Source organism: Corvus kubaryi, unplaced genomic scaffold (assembly GCF_017639235.1).
Source record: "Corvus kubaryi isolate FWS band 111438036 unplaced genomic scaffold, C.kubaryi_AGA036_p1.0 37396, whole genome shotgun sequence".
NCBI classification, from domain to species: domain Eukaryota; kingdom Metazoa; phylum Chordata; class Aves; order Passeriformes; family Corvidae; genus Corvus; species Corvus kubaryi.
This window is the reverse complement of record NW_024581135.1, coordinates 3,731,400-3,751,498: the sequence shown is the minus strand read 5'-3', so window position 1 is coordinate 3,751,498 and position 20,099 is coordinate 3,731,400. Positions and strand designations below refer to the sequence as shown.

Genomic DNA, 20,099 nt, shown 5'->3' with positions numbered 1-20,099 from the left:
CTGATTGATTGATTGATTGATTAACTGGTTAATTGATTTCCAAGAGAAGATGGAAGGCTGCTCTTTCCTTAGAAAGCAGAAGTTACCCTTCTCTGAGCTGGAGGCCTTTGCCAAGGGAGGCTGCACCACCCTGGCTGCCCCATTAACCTGCTCAGCAATGTGAGCAGTGAGAGAGCTCAGGACACTGAACAAGAGTTATTCAAGGGTGGCAAGTCTCAGGTGATTTGTTAGAAATCATTAAAAATCAGCTTGTTCAGGAAAAACTCTAGAAAAGGTCTCCCTGCAGCATCTCTGCTGCTTCTGGAGCACGCTGAGCTTCTCCTCCCTACTACCACTGCCTATTTTGATAGCCATCATGATGCCCTGTAAGCACCTCAGCAGAGAAAAAGTTAAATGTATGCCTTTGAAACCTCCTCCAGGGGATTTTCTGCAGCTGGATTTGATGTCTTTTTGACACAAAGAGGGAATAAGTTGCGTTCAAATTGTTTCTCTATTTGGTAAATGCTTAAATATAATATAATCATTAGGACGGGAATACTTTTCTTTCCATAAATTAATGCATCTTGCACACATTTCATGGCACATGGCCATGTTTTCTATAACTGCATTAAATATATATATAACGCTTAATCCATCTTGGCAGGAGCATCCAGTCCTTCACTGGTGGTGTAACCATCCATCCTTCCTAATAGCAAGGAGCCCACAGCTAATAGTGCATAGCACACTCGGAGCCTGGAGTTGGAGTTGAAAAATCACCCATGTGAAACTTGTGGGATTCGTGAACACTTCATGAGCAAACTGGTCGCCATCCAAATACTTATGGGCAATAAATAACAGAGCTCTGCATATAACCGGCAGAGTGAACTCGTCGTGTTTATTCACAAAAGTATTAATCAGATGTTTGTAGTGTCCAACCAGCCGTGCTGCTGACCTACCGCACAACTGGGATCTTACCAGGCTGGTTATGGCCACTATTTTCTCAGGGTATTTGAGAAAAGTACTGTTAATTTAGAAATATTGTTTCACTAAAAATTTCCCTTTTGATTTCCTTCAGTTTTCAGGCTGAACTACAGTGCCTCTGACACAAATGACAGAAGCAGAGTTAAAAGCCGATTAAAGAAGTTCATCTCCCGAAGACCGTCCTTGAAAACATTGCAAGAAAAGGGACTTATTAAAGGTGTGTTTAGTCTTCCATACTTCTTGATGCAAAAATTAAAAAGTCACAAATGAATATTTTACCCTCAGCCCATTGGACAAACACTTCTTAAATATGGTTTTGTTGCTGTATCTCATAACACACTGCTGAACTATAAAGAAAAAAAAATTAATGTATGGTTCATCTACCTCTGTGATAGCTGACTGCTGCTCCAGTTTTTCTGCTTTGTTGTGCAAGTGGTAGAAGCCCCTCCATTTAAAACTATACACAATGCAAATCAAGATGCTGCACAACTCCATTTCTTTTCAAGAAAAGAATGGAGACATAGTTTCATGTTTTAGAACCCAAAATAGCACCCTCAGATGCTGTGCTGACTAATTTGTTGGAATACTTTCTGCTGCCTTCTCTCATTACTTTTCTAACTCACCAACAAAATCCATTTTTAACAATTTGAAATACATGTCAGCAAATAAGTAATGCTTTGAATCTGTGGGGTTTTTTTCCTATTCCAATTTCTTGCTAAGTTGGTCAGCCATCACTTTCACATATTCTTAAAAAATTGTTTCTTTGATAAAATGTGTTTGTTAGTTTATCCAAGAAGTGTTTCCCTGAGAAGCTGGTAGTTAACTTGAAGGCAGTAGCATTCTGACCACTAGCATCCAAGTAAAGCTGTGTTTTTAGATACTGTCTGGAATAATGCTTGAAAAATTTACGCACTCCCAAATTATTATGTGTGAAACCCACAACTGCACATGCAAATTGACTAGAAAGGGGCGTTTTGCCAGCAGCCCCTGTCAATCTTTGGAGCGTGAGTTTTCCAGTGGTGTGTCAAAAATGTAAGGGGTGTTGCTAGTCTGTATTAAACTGAGCCAAGAGATTGACCCCAGTCAGCATAAGCTAAAGCAGCCACAAGAGTTCAACACCAGCTGGGCCCATGTCTGGAGAGAAGAAGTTTTGATGAATTAAGTTCTTATGTTTTAGATACGTGCAGAGATGCTCAGTGCAGTGTTGTTTACTGTAAGGAAGTCTTCTTTATATGAAACCACAATGTGCCTCAGTTATGGGGTTCTGCTCCCAGCTGCTGCAGAAACTCTGAAAAAATGTCATTTATGCATCAATATGTGTGTGTGAGGTGTGCATACTCGCACACCAAACTTTCAGGATCTGTCCTCACATATTTGTAGTAACTGATTTCAGTACTTCTGAGGGTTTTGTCTTTTTGAAGTACTTTGTGAGTTGAGGGTGGGATTTGAATGGGTCATGTTTGTTTGTTTCAGTTATTACAGTAATACAAGAGTAATTTATAGTCTTTTAATTTCTGGATTTAAGGGTTGGGGGGGTTCTTAGTTTAATAAAGTGTGGCTGATGAATCTCCTGCGGTGTTACATAGGGATCAGATGTGATCCCTGCTAACAAATCCAGATTCATTAGCATAACTCAAATCCACCCTCTAATATATCTCTCTAGGAAAGACAGATGAATTTGGATTTGTCTAGAGTTGCATCAAACTCTTGATCCATAAACATAACTTGGTTCTACCTGGGATACTCTTCCATGGAAAACAGAAATGCTTTGATTTGTGACACAGTAACTCAGAATCTGTACCCAGCACAGTTTTATTACCAAACTAATGTTGCCATGAAGAAAACATGTTAGTGATCTACCATGAAGTTTCATTAGGATTAGGTTTTGGCCATGCAAATGAGGCAGGATTCGTTAGCACAGCTTAATTCCAATCTACGGTAAGTCTATGTGAAATGCTCATTTGATAAGGTTCCTTCATTGTCTTCACCACAGTTTATCCTTTAATCTGTTAAAATGTTATGAAAATGCAGTTGCAGTGCTTATGCAGAGACCACTTTTAAATGTTAATTTTTAGTCTTGCATTAGAATATTTTTAAATTGCAAAATGCAACCACCCAGATTACCAAGGAAAAGCTTGCCAAATTTTTGTATTATAAGATGCATCTATTTATTTTTCTAAAGGTGACTTAAATGGTTGCAGAAACCCCTCAGAACTATTTATTTGCTCGTTTCTTAAGGGAAAAAAATGTTAACCAATTTTTACAAGAAAAAATTCCTCCAGCTCTGAGAACATGCCTACGAACTTTTATCCCATAGGGAAATACTTCTGTCAGAATTGTAAATCCCTTAAAATAGGGGCTCGTAATAAAAGTGTGTATAAAGCCTTGCAGGACATCTTGGTACCAAATTCCTGACAAAGAGCTGTTCTGTGTGCTGGTGAAGAATTGATATAAATATCTGTGAAGCGTGTGGTGTTAATTACTCCAATGCAGCGGCACTGTAGGTGCTGTGAAAACCTTCACTTTTCATCAAGTGCTATTCATATTTGCCAGGGGCACTATAAAGCTCTCAAATCTATATTGATTTTTTACATTGTATGTCACATTGGAACCAAAACTCCCATAAATTTAACACGTAAATTATAGTCATGAGTAAATACATTTTAAGGTGGTAAGTTCACTTAAACACAGTACTGTGCTCTGTGAGTTGCTGATGCGTGCACACTTGGCCAGAAGACTCGACACATTTCTCCACATTAACCAAATTTGGGAATACAGGCTTCAAAATTAAATAGCAGTTTGATCTCCTGGGGTACTTTGTTCTGCCAACACTGTTATCAGGAAATCTAGAAATTATGTGATTGTCATTTAACTCTTACCCAAACTTTGCTTGTGTAGAGTGTAGCAGATATCCATGTAGAAAATAAAGTAGGGAGTTAAATGAAAATAGTACGGAGGATAGCACTCAGACCAGGGAATGTAGAAGACTGATGGGTAAATGTTAGTTACATGTTGATCTGAAAATGAAGATGCACTGACATTTTACATGAGAAAAAGTTATTTTTGTCATCATTGCCCCATTTGTTTTCTAGTCCTGTGCGTAAAAGAAGCCAGAATGGGAACAGCACGTTGGCTCCGTTCATTGCAGTGGGCTGGTGACTGGGGCTCTTCATGCTCCAACGAGAGCTCTAATGAAGATCATCTGTCCTTGTTCCATCTCACTCATGCGTACACAAAATATCCTTGGTCTAGAAGCTTTTTGAAGCATTTCTGAGATGATGTGCAATACAGGGACATTGTGGGATGTGTTTGTGTCTCCAAGCACACTTGTGTTCTTAGAAATACACGTGCACACAACCTAGAAAAAGTAAATAAGAGGCATGTCCCATGTCTGCCATTTCAGCAGTGTTATTTTGAGAATAACTGTTCAAATTTATACTCTAGGGCAGGGGTCCTTGGTTCCTTGGGATTGAAATATTCTCAGAATTTACAGAATCTGCACTAATATGCTAGAAAAATAATATATAAATCTTCTCTTTTAAAACGACTTTATAGTCTATAATTGAACTTTGACCTTTATGTTTGAGCTTTGTCATGATTTACTGTTACCCAGGATAAATTGCCAACCTTCAACTTGATGTTGGCCTGCTAACATCCTGATTTCTGAGACTTTCTAGACCAACAAAGGAAAAGAAACTTCTCTGAAACTGTGATTTTAAAGCTATGGTGGTTGTGTTGGTAGTACACTATCACAAAATACACTCTCAGTAAACAGTAAAAAAACATGAGCAACAACCTCCCATAAATGACACTGTGGGAAATGAGGAAAATGAAGCTATGCAGTTGGCAAGAAATTTATTTTTCTTTTTTTTTTTAGGGTGGGTCTTTCTTTCCCAAAAGCTAGACACTGAAGGAACTTCACTGAATGTATTTCATAAGCTAAGGCAAAAACCAAAACAGCATAAAATTTGGAATGGTTACAACTGTTTCAAGATGAAAATAAAAGCCACTCAATTGCTAGTGAAAGGAACTAGCTGTGATTTGGCTTGATAGCCTATAGAACAGGGCTCAGCATATGTCGGTGGTTGTGCAGATCGCAGCACAGAGATCACCAACCATTTCATTTCCAGGCAAGGGAAAATGTCTTTATTGTATATGTCTCACTGGACCTCGGAGTAGTTCAATGTAATGAGTGAAATGTTCATGAGAAGTCCAAAAGAGCAGATTAAGACCCACCTTTGGTGTGTTCTGTAAATCTTGCGGGTTATGAAGGAATTTTGCAAGCTTTCTGGTGCACTCAGAGCTTAGGGAAAGTTAGGAAATGTTTCCTTTGACTTGCAGGGACAATGGGTCACAAGGGTATTTCTTTCTTTGACAAGGACATTTGGAAGCACTTTTCCTAAACCCTGTGGATGGCCAGACACTGAACAAAGCTATTTATTCCTTTGACATGATGCTAAGAAATGATTCAGAGAATTTTAAAATACCTCATTTTGGGAGAAGTGTTTTGAGTAGTACAGCAGACACACTCTCTTTGAATTCAAACAAGCTCTTGTCCCCAGTAAAAAGCAGAATTTCTTAAGAGAGACCTGTGTCTGTAGTACTATCTTCCCTTTTTCTGAGAATGTGAAACAAATCTGGCAGCTCATATGCCACTTAATAGTAACTGCTCAATTTTTTTTAATTGATGACCACCACAGATCGACAATGTATAGTAAATCTCCACGTTAAAAGGACTGGCAAGATTCCCAGCTTGCATAAATCAGGGAAGCTCCACTGACAACCTCACCAACTCCAGGCAGCTGAGGCCCTGCCCCACTTAATGTAAAAGTTTCATGGCATTATTTGGAGCCCCAGTCTGGAACCAGCATGACTTTAATGTCTGACTTAATGTGTCTGACTACAGATAGAGCAGCCAGAAGTCACCTTTAAGAGTATGGCTCCAAATGCATCACTTCCCCCTGCAAAAGTTCACAGCTCTGGTGCCTACTGTCCCTATCCCTCTGCTTGTACATTCATCTCTGATTTTGTCTTTTCATTCTCCTTCCCTCTTTTCCTTCCCAACATTCAAACAGATACAAAGAAAACAGCTTGGATGAAGATAAAAAGCTCTGTTAGTCCAGCAGTTCAAATCCAGATGTAGCACAGTTAATTCTGTTCCTGAAAGGCACAGGATTACATAGATATAATTCACGTTTCTAAAAACTTTGGCATTGTACAATTATACCATCTCCTCTCATGCCAGAATTTAAGCTTCTTCCTGAGAAACGGGAGTATTGGCCATGCCCTTCCCTGTTTTTTTAATAAAGAACACTGAAGAATGAATTCCTTCCGAGTATGGCCACATCCCATCCATGTGCACCCAAAACAGTTAAACAATGACATTTTCAGTGAGGATGTGGCTTTAGTGATTTTGTTTTAACTGTTTCTTTTCCAGAAGAATTGCCTCCCATAGTCGAGATTTCTGCAACTCAGGATTAGTGACTTTGCTACAGTCTGCAAGAACTACTCCAGAAAAAAAAAAAAAGTAGCTCTGTCAAGCTCAAGGAAAACTTGAAGCTCCCCAGAATGAGCAATTCATTGCAGCCATAATCATCATTTTATATTATACAACTTGTGAATGTCCATTCCCTTCTCTTCTGGTGTCTGGTTTTATATGCCTGTGCAAAGCTGTCACACACCCCACCATCTCCAGCGGAATTTTTAACATGCAGATAGCAGGGATGTGTAATGTAAACCATACCACCAAACATATTATGAATATATTGCTCTTCTTAAAAATGCTTGTTGGTTTTTCATACTACAGTATTGACTAACTGTCGGTGTTTGATGTATGGTTTACCAGCCTGATGTAGACTTATGGTTAGAGCTTAACTTGTTAGTTCTGCTTTTGCAGCCAATTCAGAATAACTACAGATGCCCCAAGATATTAAAATTGACTGCTCAAATGGACTCAGTGTGGGAGTTTCATTGGTTTTAAATTGATAACAGCTGAAAGAGTGAATGATTAAAGCTGTATATGGGCATAGTATGCAGCTCCTTTGTAAGAGCTCTTGTGAACAGAATCCACTGCATGGGAATAGCCTTTGTTCTAATAAAAGATATTTCTGAACAATTGTTAGTTTAAATTTTTAAATGATGAAACAAGAGCATTTCAGGAGCCTATAGAGGAAATAATTCCTGAGAAACTGGAATAACTCTGAGAAGATAAAGTGGATTTCTATTCAGAGGGGAGCATTTAAAGTTAAGTAGCATTCCATAAGGTGGTAATTGTGTCTATTTCCCAGGCATTTGAGTTAAATAAGCTGGATAGGAAACATAAACTGTCATAACAGGAGGTTAGGAGTGTTGTGTACATCTTTTTTTTAAGTCATAAAAAATTAAGTTTTGGAGGACCTTATCACAAATAAATCAAACAAAAGGGGTTTTGCTTCCCTTATCCCTTTGGGAGCAGTTATTTTATTTTTTTGAAAAAATGTTCTGGATAGCTTTCCCTTAAACTAGTTTTAAAAAATATATATCTCTACACTTATAAAAGAATAAGAAAATAATATTTTAATATCATTTACATAGTGACATACAAATCTAGCTTAAAAAACTTAGCAATTCACATTCCTTGTTTTTGAAATACTACACAAACAAATCTTAGGTGAGTTTTCCACAAGTCCCACTGTCACTTCCACAAGTGTAAATATGGCAGTGTAACCACTGCCATTCCCATGTTTACGCACAGAAACAGTTCCAGCAAAAAAATCAATTGATTAGAGAGAGTCACGGAATTTGTGGTACAGGAGTACTCAGGATTGAGAGTATTTGGATGGCTCTTGGGATCATGTACTTATAAATGCTCATTAATTTCTAGAAGGGGACAAAAACTCTCCAAAGCAGATGTATGCTGTTGTTTTACCAGTCTATTTTGATGTCCCGGAAGTATTAATGCTGTTTTGCTGCCCTTCCATCCAAGACACAAATCCTGAGTGCCTGTTTTCTAAAGAAGAGGTGATTTAAAGCTTAACTGCAGGGTGCAGAATGTGACTGTATGCATACAGTGAAAGGTACAAAAAATGAGGTTAAATATCTTGCTGAATATATAGAATCTGCACCAAGAAATGAAGTAATGGACTAGGTGAGAATTGTAAAACTGTTTTCAGCCTGTTCAAAATTTCCTCCCAAGAATACCAAAAATTCTGTGTTCATATTGGAGATTGAAAGAATAACTGTGAAATAATCCAAAAAGTTGATTATAAAGTGGTTATAACACAGAAGAGAAACTGCTGAACAGCCACACATTAATTTCATTTCAGTTCTTCATGTGTTGCCATCTAAACACAGTGCAGTTCTTTGCCTGTTTTGCTTCTGAAATTGTTTACAAGTGTCTTTGTCCACCAAATAAGACACACTTTTACTTCTTTTTTAACATAATTTACATTGGAGACCATTCTATATTATGCAAAGAATTTGACAGGTCTTTGCTAAAATTTTAAAAAACAATTAAGATGTCAAAAGAGGAAGTACTAGTACATTTTAATCATAAATCTCTGTATGTATAATTACCACTGAAGGCAGCTATAAATGTTTTATGGAGAAAATGTAACCAGACTGTGCTTTGTCAGAAACATAACCCCAAAACATGTAACAGACTGTTCGCTAATGCTTAACGCCACACATGCACACAACCTTCCTCAGAGCGCTTCTGTGAACCCAGTCCTCCATCCCTTCTGCAGCCGAAACTCTGACTAACTTCAATTCAGGCTTTGATGTACTCTCCCAGAATGTAGATCACACGTTTTGGGAGGTGCTGGAATAAACTTCCCTGATGCATCTCGAGAAGTCCAAAGGAACCCGTGCCCTGCACCTTGTTTCCGTCACTCTGTTCCTTGCGCTGGGGTATTAGGAAAGAAAAGGCAATCGAGTCGCTCTTGAAATCTGAGCTGAGTATGAAATAGTGGTGATTAAAGAAAATGAAGCTCCCTGCAGAACAGAAAATAAAAAAATGGGACTTTTGCCTGTTAGTGAGGAAAAGTTGTGCTGCTTCTAGCAAGAAGTGCTCCAGCTGGTTGTGGTGGAATATGGTGGCACTATGGACGAAACATCCAGTTCCATGGGACCTGCTGCTGGCTTTGCTGTGCAGAGTCCAGACTGGTTCTATCACCCTTCTGCTATCTATATAATAATTTTCAAAGCCTCCACACCAATTTACAAACCGTAGTGCTCTGTTGAAATGCTATATGGAGACTGTCTCTTCGGATAAATGATGACAGTACACTCCTATTGTTTCAGCATTTAACTGGCTCCTATTGAGTAGTTCCTCTCATCTGTTTGATTCATTCTGATTTTAGCTGACAACGTCCCCGTTACTGATTGCTCTTTTCATAATCTCTCAAACACATAGAGTGGAAATGAGGTGGAGGAAGCTAATTAGTAATCTGAAGAGTTGAACCTGCTAATATAAACATGTTTCAAGATCAACTGTCAAAGTTGATCAAAACTTTGAAATAATAAAAACTAAAAGGTGGCATTATCCAGTTAAAAGATTACTCATGAAGGAAGTGAGACTTATCACTACTTAAACTTGATTTAAGGTGAAACCTTCATCAAAAGACATCCGGTATCTTCTGTTTCTCTAAGCAGGCAATTGGATGAATCAAAGAAAAAGCTTTTGTGAAGTTGAGGTGAAATTGTACTAAGTGTTAATGATGCAAAGTAATGAAGTCCTTGCACTCCTACAGTGCTCCATGCAAGAGTGAAACTTCCAAATGTGTGGAAGAGACAGGTCACACAACCAGATGAGTTTCTAGGTTGGACCAAGAGCTGATATCATGTAGGAATTTGTATTCAACAACTTAGGCAGCTGTAGCTCTGGAGCTGCCTGTACTTTTTCTGTGGCAGGTCCAAGCAAACTCTGGAGACATCCAAGCCTTAGAAAGGTCAAGTTAAGGTGCAAGTGGCAATTGAAACTTGAAGCCAGAGGGGAGAATCAAGCACTATAGCAGCAGATGTGGAGGGATTTGGTTCTGGGGCAGAAGCTAATGACCACTAGGACTCCAAAAGAATTTGGTTCCAACTTTGTCCATCCATCTTCAATATCTGAGTTTTAAATTAATAGACAAGCTGAGAAGAGAGAAAAATCCCGCTAATAATATGCCTTAATGTATTTTCCTCTTGTTTTCCAAATGTAGATCAAATTTTTGGCTCCCATTTGCACTTGGTTTGTGAACATGAGAAATCTACAGTCCCCCAGTTTGTAAGACTGTGCATACAAGCTGTTGAAAGAAGAGGTGAGTACCTTATTATTTAATACTAATCAGAACTTTAACCTCATAACTCTGCTTGGATTTCCAGGGTAGGCAGAGTACAATCTATAATATAGTTATGAATGGAACTATATCACATTCTGTGTATCTTCATTTTCTTTATATGATAAGACATTAATAGAACCCATTCATGCTGATTTTTGCCTTTTTTTTTTTTTTTGACATGTTGGTTTAGTCTTTCTCTGGGTAAGCAAATGCTAAACATTGATAAAATGTCAGTAACTTTCATTCTAAAGTCCCTGCTGAATGTAAGGCTGATACTTTTTCCTAAGTCTTGAATTGTATTCAATCAAAATAAATGTTATGCTAGCATGGCCATATTTTTTTTAATGAGTGCAGGTGTCTAATTTTTACAGTTATTTTAAAAGCTATGATATTGCAAAAATATTTAAATGAGTATCCATCCTCATTAAAAGTTTTGATTAATAAGAAGGATTTTCATAGTATAAAAAGGAGGCACTTAACATCGTTGCCTGCCTTCCTTTCTGCAGAGTGTATCTTCTCTCACTGAAGGTCATTTTCTTTGGAAGGTGCATGCGGTAGATGCAGAATCTTAAAATGTATTGTATAAAAATGTGAGGCTTCATCACCATCTGTTACAAGTTTACAACTTGTTCCAGGGATCTGGGGAAACATATATCTTGCAAAAGATAGAAAATTTATTTTGAGAATAAGGCTGGGTGAACCCATTGTCACTGCCATATACTGGAGTCTCAGAACAAGGGAGTCCATGAAGAATAAAAAGATACTTAGAACGTTATCCACAAAGGAAAAAGCTATTTTAATTCCACCATTGTTACCTGGTTTTATAGTGAAAGGTGCAATAAAACTACCCTGGAGTTTCAAACTCTGGGAAATTCATGCTTTAATTATACAGCAAAGAGAGCACTGGGATATTATTATTCCCAGAATGATTGGCAGGAAGTCAGAGACTGAAACAAACTGGAGATCGTTCAGTAGGGGGAGATAGTAGCATTGGGTTTTTGTGGAGGAAGGCTGGAGGCTGGATAAAAAAAGGGGAAAAATGTGTGAAGTGACTATTAATAGAGGAGGAATTGTGAGGTGAAATTCAGAACATGAAAAGGAAAGGCAGAGATTAGATTGCAAAAATGCCACTCCATGCAGAACATGTCTAACAAACTGCTTGGTTACGATCTCAGCACAAGTTCCCCCAAGAATCCGCTGGATATTTCATAGATGTTTTGGAGTATCTGACCACTCCTCCAAGCAGAAGTGAGGCCAGAGCTCTCTGCACTGCTGAACTGTAATAGAAAAATCTAAGGAACGTAATTAGATGTTTACTGTCTGTGTGATTATCAAAAAATGTTTGTATTAGAAACTGGATGTATCACTATTCCTTCAAAGGAACTCATCCTTCTGAGTACTGCATCATAGCTCTTGTGTTTCCTTCAAACTTGCTGTGACTTAGAGAAGCTTACCCCTTTTGGTTAGCCTAACATGTAAATAAAAGCTAATCATATGGCATGAGATAAAAATTTCACGTTACCACTATATTTATGAGTTTATATTTGATACGCAGTTTTTTTCTATTATCGTATTCTTGGATTAAGATGCTTGCATTTACTCACATTCTATTTACTCAAAGAGTTGTTTTTACTAAGTTCTGGCATAAACTATCTCAGGACAGCAGTAATTTATGTGAAGCTAAGTCCAATGTTTATGCAAGCTTCTGATGACATTTTATGCCGGGGTTGGTATTAGGAAGCAGTATGTGGAGGTGCCAAGTCTCCCGGCATGGCTGAGACTCAACAGATCTGAAGCCCTCCTCTTAATGGCCAGATATGCCTCCAGCCAAGATACTCAACTGCAGAGTCATGGGAAATACTTATGTACCAATTATGGGAAAGGCACATTTAATGAAAACTGTATGTTTACTTTCATAGTCTTAGTAAGATGGCCTAGATACTCCGTACAGCTGGCATATTGGCTGTGGTAAAAAAGCTTTCTTCTCCTATTTAGAAAATATATCATCTACATACTGTAACTGTACCAAAAATGTTACTTGCGTGCTTCGCTTAAGATAAAGGATTATTAGGAAAAAAGACCTTAGGAGACCATCCCTAAATGTTACTTACAAACCATTCGTACTCCACTGAATGGTTGTGTTCTTAGCCATCAGCTCATGCTTTTAATTGTTATTCACCTACTGGTTTTCTATTTGTTTTTCTGACTTTTAAAGCATAATCACTGTGCACAGAAAAAAAGTCTAGCAGTGATCTGAATAAACCATATTAATTAGTACATTTTCCTGTGTAGACGAGGTTACACACAATAGCCAAATGTAGCAATATTCTCCCACAGATTAAAAATGTAGAGGTTGTCATTAACCATTGGCAAGATTTCCTATTTAGTTACATGATTTTAAAATGAATATCAAAAGGATGTTTATTCTGAATATATTCTTCTCTAACTAAGATCAAATTTTGGTCATTTGTCCCCTAGTTTGCTCCTTCACCATTTCAGAACAGGGGTGATTTTAAGATCTGATCTAAAAAACCTCACACTATAATGCATATTTATCTATCCAACAAGGATTCACTTGTGAATATGATAAAAATGGAGTGAATTGCATTTTTTTCAGCCTCTTTTTGTATTTTTAGTTATTGAAGTAGAACTGTGAAGCAGAAGGTCTTTCTCCATTTTCTCAGCCATCTTGCAGAGCTGGTAGTGGAGTTTAATAAGGAGAGGCAATAAAAGTGTGCCCATTCTTGGAAACTTGCAAGGAAATTGTCACATTTAATTTTTATTTTTTTTAAGGAAACTCAGTTTTTTCCTTCATTTTTCTTGTACTTATGAATTACTTATAATAATTACTGAATTATTCATTCATAATTTTTGATGAACTTCTAGTCCCAATTACTGAGCTATCCAGACCTGTACCACTAAAGTCAAAACTATCCTGGGAAAGCATGTTGTACCCTTGGTATCTCATGCAATATCCTGAATAGAAAAACCTCCCACATCTGTGGTGGGACCTGGTGAGGATAACAGAATAATTCTGTACCATGAAGCAATCAGATTGAAGAAATACAGGGACTACTCAAAGATCTCCAGAATTTCTTCATTTCCTATCTTGTCAGGGACTTCAAGGAAATGTTTTTGATGGAACAGCACATTCTGTGGGTTTTTTCTGTTTCTTCTTTTACTTTGCCATCCACACCTACCTTGGATGGACCTCAGGCTTTTCTGGGGCTATCTGTTGACCTGCCCTTTTCAATCTGTATTCCTGTTTTCAATCTGTTTTTCAGTCTGCTTCCTTCTTCCCCCTGGAAAGCATCTGACAGGTAGCACCAGCTCTGAGCTGAGCAGTGCAGCGAGGAGAGCCTGGGACAATCCTCCCAGTGCACTTTAACTCACACACTGAGCACTCCTGCCAAGGGTGGGGCCCATTGCAAGACTTTTTGGTGTTTCTAGGCCAGATATCATTTCCAGTCATTTCTGGAGTCGCCTATTTATTTTGTTATCCACGACCCTTTAAAAATCCTGGCTGTCCTTTTTTTTTGCATTTTCTTTTTAAAAAAATATGTGAAAGGCATGAGTAGAACGCATTAAAAAAAATAAAAATATCAGTCTGTGTTGTACCTCAACAACATGCCATCCAGTACTTCTCATAGTAGTGTTTTATCGTGTGAAAACAGTCTGATACTAAGCTCTTTTCCAGGGAAGATCATTTGTCTGTGTGTCTAATGACAAAGTAAATGAACCCCGAGCATTCCGTATCCTAAACCTGCCCAGGGTATCCAGTGTGGCTTGGGTTTTGTAAAGAAATACAGTCCTAATTCTCCAGGGAAATATAACTTAACTTTCATCGTTCTTTTGAAACATCCTTCATTTTCCCCCTCCATTCCCAAATCCAAGTTAGAGTTCTCAAATCAGCCTAAATGACTTGAAAAATGACACTGCAGGCAGCAAAGCTGATGATTACAGGTACCGTTTCCATTCTAAGCTGGATGTTGCAGATACTGTTTTCTGTTGCTTTTCTTGGAGCACAGGGTGCTCTGACAGGAATGATACACAAAATTACATATTTGGTTCAATGCCTAAAAGCCACCCTGGGATCCATAACCTTGCTTGAAGATTTAAGAAAGACCTTTAGTCCACTTCTGAGAAGGTTCTTAGCTCAGAAAACTTTATCTTTCAACTTTACTTCTTAGCAGCTGTTATGTTTTTTTGCTGTCGTTTGTTTGACAGGATCCAGTTATAGGTTCCGATGCCTGTTTAAAGAAACAGGGAGGTTGTTGGCTTTAAAATTCCCTTACTGCTTGTGTGTTCAACATTTTCCCAGGCTTTTCTACATAGTTTGCCAAGTAAAGGGACTGACCTTTTGTAGCAAACACTTTTTCATTTCTAAATGCTCACTTTGATTTTTGTCCCATTTTATGCTCATTCCAAACTGTTTACAACCCACTAAAAATGACTGTGAATTATATGTTTGTGTAATGGATTCCTTTTGTGGTCGGAGTGGAATGTTTACTTTGAACAATTAGTTATCTTTGGGCAGATTATAGTGACCTGAAAAAAGAATGGCTAAAATTATTATAGTACCTTAACTATTTCCTTTTGTTATCTTCTCTGTGTGTCCAATGTATTATTTACTGGGTTTCATTGCTCTGAGACCCAAGGAACAAATCATGTTAAATAAGAGCAGTGACAAAAACTCCCCTGAGTGTGGGGCTCTTGGCTTGGGGGGTGATTTGGGGTAGCACCAGTGAGACTTCAGAGGGGACAATTAGGCACTTAAAGGCTGGATGTGCAATCTTAAGAGGGCATGGTTTTGAAAGAAAATTTAAGTTCTTGCTCTCCAAAATTCAGATTTCTCATTGGTTTCCAAAGTTTGACACCCCAAAGTGCCTAAAACTGATACTCATTGTGGCTTTAATTAACTTAATGTCCATAGCTGTGCTTGATTATGCACAAGATCATTGCAGACGTGCAGACACACAGTCTCATACTGCAGAATATTCAGGATTTAAGGAAGAAAATGCTTTTATGGACAAAGAAAAAGTACCTTATGGGATGTAGTAAAGAAATATAGTCATCCCAACGGAGAGAAATGAAGATAAAAATGGCATTTTAAACTACCTCACCTCCCAAATGCCATGCTACCCTGTGACAGAAGGTTGTGTCCCTTTCATCAGTTTTATCTGTTAATCTAAAAGCTAAAGTGCAGCTAAAAGCACTTTAAAACCTATTTATAAAAAAAAAAAAAAAAGGAAAAAGAAAGTGATATTTCATTACCTTCTAAATCATATATTGCTTAAAAGGTAGTCAGCATTCTGGTAGAATGTTTACATAGAGAAGAGTTCACTTATCTCAAGGAGTTAAGCAAAGAGGAAATGAGTTTTAAAAAATATAAAGTATTGCGAATATATTTATGCAGCTAGGGAAAAATGAGTTTTTAAAACAGTCTAATGCTATCTCATTTGCTAATGGAAGAAAACACTGCAGAAGAATTTTAAAAGAAAAAAAAAAAATCCCAAGCACCTCTTAAAGTTGAGGATTCCCATGCTGGCATCATTGTCTTTGGTATGGTGGAGTTAGTGGATTATAAAACAGTGAGGATGGCAGAAGACACAAAGCTTGTGCAGCCAAGGAATGGATCAATAACCACTGTATAAAACCCCTAGAAATTTACAGAATTGTTTAGGTGGCAAAAGCCCTCTAAGATCATCAAGTCCAAGCATTCCCCCAGCTCTGCCACTGCCACTACTAAACCATGTCCCCAAGTTCCATATCTACACAGCTTTTAAATTCCTCCAGGGATGGTGACTCCACCATCTATCTCAACCTCTGTATGTATTATAATAGTCATTATCAGCTTTGTGTTCAACAACATGTTCCTCAGGATTTATTTAGCTTAAGCAAAATGTTAAGTTTATTTGGTACTCAAAAAAGTGCATCCCCATCCCTGAGGACCTGAGGGAGGCAGTAGGAAAGTACAGGGTACGTCTGCCAGGGTATGCTCACCACCATCTTGGAGCTCCCAGTAAACGCACAGTGTTCCTGGGATACTTCCCAGCACAGTTAGACCAAACCCATCAGCCAGTGGCATGAAGGATTTGTTCTGGCAAGGCTTCCCTGAGAAGGGAAACCTCAGGAGACTGACCTATCCTGTGCCATTTTATATTTCTGTCTGAGTGCAGGATTATTCTCCAACAGCACTTGGCCCCTGAACAACCACAGAAATGTATTTTGTGTTTTTTCTCTCTCATATCTTTCTATCCTCAGAGCAAGAAATTTTTCATGAATAGCAGTTTGTTTCCTACAAGCTCATTCACTGATCTTCAGTCCTTGTTCTCCTCTGGAAACACATTTTCCAAGGTCTTGTTTGATTCTCCCAGGCCTACACATGCTTCCTTGCTTACTCTGATATAATTTTACATTCTGTTTCCAGTGGCTTTAGAATTCAGTACCCTGAAAGTTACAGAGATCATGTTGCTCCACCAAATGATCTGAGCTCCCAGTTCTGCTAATTTTGTACTGTTCATTCTTTCCCACTTTGGGATAATCTATTATGCTTGGATCCAGGCACGCACTAAAAGCTAATACTTCCATGAAGAATGCACAATTTGTACTGTTTAGCTTGTGATGAGACTCCTGAAGTCTTTTATGATTCTATCTTGCTCCAAGGAGGCTTCTGCTCCCAACTTTTATATGCACTGAATGCAAAAGGAAAGAAAAAAAAAAAAAAGGGGGAAACAAAACAAGCTGATAGGAAAAAAAATTGCACACACACACAAATATCCAGCAGTTCAGCAGATAAAACCTTTTTCCAGGGAATTCTAGTGTGCTGAAGAAATCTGTTTCTGAGGGCATTGAACTGTGTTTACTTTAAAGTGTCCAACGTGCATAAACTCAAATGTTCAGATGAATGCAATATAAAACAACAAAGTTCTGAGAAAAGCCCTTGCAAGTTTGTGATTTAAAATGTTTGGTGCTTTTATTTTTTTTTTTTTAATTTTACTTTTTTTTTTATAAACTCTTCCTTTGAGTAGAAATTAAGAGCGGTTGAATTTAGTGCAAACATATTGGCAAGCTTTCCTCAACCATTTCTGTCTTCAGGCTCAGGCAATCCCACTATAGCCACCTTTCTTAGAGTAAGAGCCAGTTAATAGTGTTGTGCAAGGTCCAAGTCAGAGTTGGCTCTGGAGGGTATTCACTCTGGGGCCTCTGTGTCTGCTAGAAAGCCACATTCTGAGTTAGAAAAAAATATCAAGAAGTGTCAACAGGAAACATCACGGAAGGGCATACAAGACAAATTAGAGAAAAGGAGACAACAGACCAAAAAAAAAAAAAAAAAAACCTACGAAAAAAGGAATAAAAGCCTTGGAATGACAAGGCACAAAAGAGAATAAATATATAATTATTTAAGAATTTGAAAGAAGAGACTCTAAGTTGGTTAGAAGAGGAAAAAGCCATAAAACAGGCAGGCATTTGAACCAGTTGTTGTCTTTGTCATAGTTACCTGATACCTGGTTCATTGATTAATCTGTTCCAGAGACATGTATCCATTTCTATGAAAAAAAAGGGGGGATTTGTATTTTAAGCTGTGCCAGTAACAACAAGCAGACACTCAGTGCGCACCAGAGTAACATTTACAATGCCTGGGCCAAATTCATGCCTTGTGTAATTTTATTGCTTTTACTGGAATTACACCAGAGATGAGTTTGGCCTTTTGCCTTTTTCTAGCATTGTATAATATATCTATTTGTGAACATGTAGAAGGAAACAGGGCATTTTGTCTTCCGAATTTTCCATAAAACCCTGTTCAATAGGCATAATAAATAAAACAAACCACTTAACCTACGAAATAAAAAAGAATCAAACAACATTTTCTAGATATTAAAATAATGTTAATACACTTTGTAAATCAAGGAGCTGACACTTGTACGCGCTGAAACAAAAAGTCCAGAGAAATTTAAAGCCAGCTGATTTTGTGTGTGTTACTTGCTCTGTGCCAAAGAAAGAATGAAGGTCCTGACTCACCCCCTGGTCAAAGGCAGATTCAGGAAAGCTCACACATGAGGGTATTCACCTCCTAGCCATGAAAAAGGTAAAAAGAGAGACACAAAACTCCTCTCTTTTTCCCCTGAATAAGCTGAGGCTGTGAGGCACCATGCCCTGCTACAGTACACATGCCATCACCGACAAGGAGCTGGCAGGATTTCCACTGCAAACCCCATTTAGTCAGACTTTACAGTTCAGCCATTAATAGAACACTTTGGGCTAACACTTGACAAAATGAATCTTGGCCTAGAAGAAATGTTCACTCACAGACACACACACAAAAATAGAAGTTAAGTCCATTAAGTTCCTTTAAAAGGAAAAGAGGTGTAGTTTCAGAGCCTTTCTATGTCTCTCTGCTTAAATAGGAAGTTATATTTTTTAAAATATTATGAAGGAGTAATTCCACAATGCAAACTAATCACTTTTCCTATGGAGAAAAAAAAAAAGCTACTACAACTACACTGTAATTTTTTCAAAAAAGTTTTGCAGCAGTAAAAGAAAACACACTATAAAAGAAGTTTTACTCTCTGTATGCAACACTATGGGGTCAGTTTAAAAAAACCCGTCTCCTTTTTTTTTTCTCCCTGCAATTCAAGAGAGCAAATAACTGCAGTTGTATTTTATTACTTCAATTATTTGCAGCTTGTGTTACATCAATGTTTTAACCATATAATACCACAGTCTAATGGGATTGATACCTAAGTGAGAGAAATTGTACCAACAGAGAGCTTCAGGAGGAAGGCAGAGGGCAAAAGAGGAGGGCAGCTTCAAAAGGAGGCTTTATATGAAGGCTTTCGCTTCTTTAAGAGAAGATTTTTTTTAGCTTGTTTTGCTCCCCTGAAATTATGAAACTGATATTGTTAGCAATCTAGTAAAAGAAATTGTCCCTAAATTGGCTACTGCATGATAGACCCCCAGGGAACTAACAAGTCTTTCAAAGATCTCCTGTTGTATGTTGGCTCAGCAGATTGTTTCATTACGATCAGGATCCACATGGATCATGGATGCAGTTATAAAGCAAACCAACTTCTTTTGTTTTCACTCAAACAAGAGTTTGGGAGGAATGGCACAGATGTAGATGAGAGCAAAATGAGAGCATTTTGTTTCATAACACAGCAGACCCCATACCTCTTGGATCCTCCAGCTCTCTCCTTGTGGTTCCTTCATGCCCCTTTTCTGGGCATGGTGTCAGAGATGATGCCTTTCAAATAATTGAAATTTTTGGGAGACAGATATTGCAATCAGAAACTGCTTTCTCATGCTTATTCTGCTTTGAAATGGATATAGGTTATTTCTTCCTATAATTCCTGCTTTATTAATACAAACCTCTGTCCACCAAGACAGATGGAGACTTTTCTTGAAGGATCTGAATAGATCTAGTCTGTGGTCAACAGTTGTGCCTTACAGTTAAGGAAATGGGTCAGAGTTTCGTTGTTTCAGGGCCTTAAGTTTTATCTATTTGAAAAAAATGTAGATACTCAGATTTTCATTCAAGACTTAAAACAAAGGACAGGAACTTGTTTAATTGCCAAGATTATGGGCCATATACAGGTGATACTGTGGCTCTTAAAATCACCATGGATGCCTCCAAACCAAGGGTAAGACGATATCTCTGAAATGTCTTCACTCAGAAGATAAGAAAGTCCCCAAAAGGCCGAAAGAGGTTGTTCCATGCCTCTTTTCTTCACCTCCCCAGGAAAAATTCCCCCCAATATTTCGAACCATCTGCTTTGATTTGTCAGTCCTGAGCTGACATGGTGTTATGTGACATAACACGCTGAAGTAGCTGCCACCAAA

The 20,099-nt window shown here is 38.0% G+C and overlaps 1 protein-coding gene across 2 annotated transcripts in view; it reads left to right on the top strand.

Annotated features, from left to right (window-relative positions):
• The window catches only part of ARHGAP15 (Rho GTPase activating protein 15), a 320,901-nt gene that overhangs the window by 183,853 nt on the left and 116,949 nt on the right, over positions 1-20,099 (top strand). For both annotated transcript variants that reach the window (XM_042041109.1, XM_042041108.1), the window contains exons 10-11: positions 1,055-1,177; positions 10,140-10,238. In XM_042041109.1, coding sequence (XP_041897043.1) covers positions 1,055-1,177; positions 10,140-10,238 — 222 coding nt within the window. The remainder of the gene's footprint in view (positions 1-1,054; positions 1,178-10,139; positions 10,239-20,099) is intronic.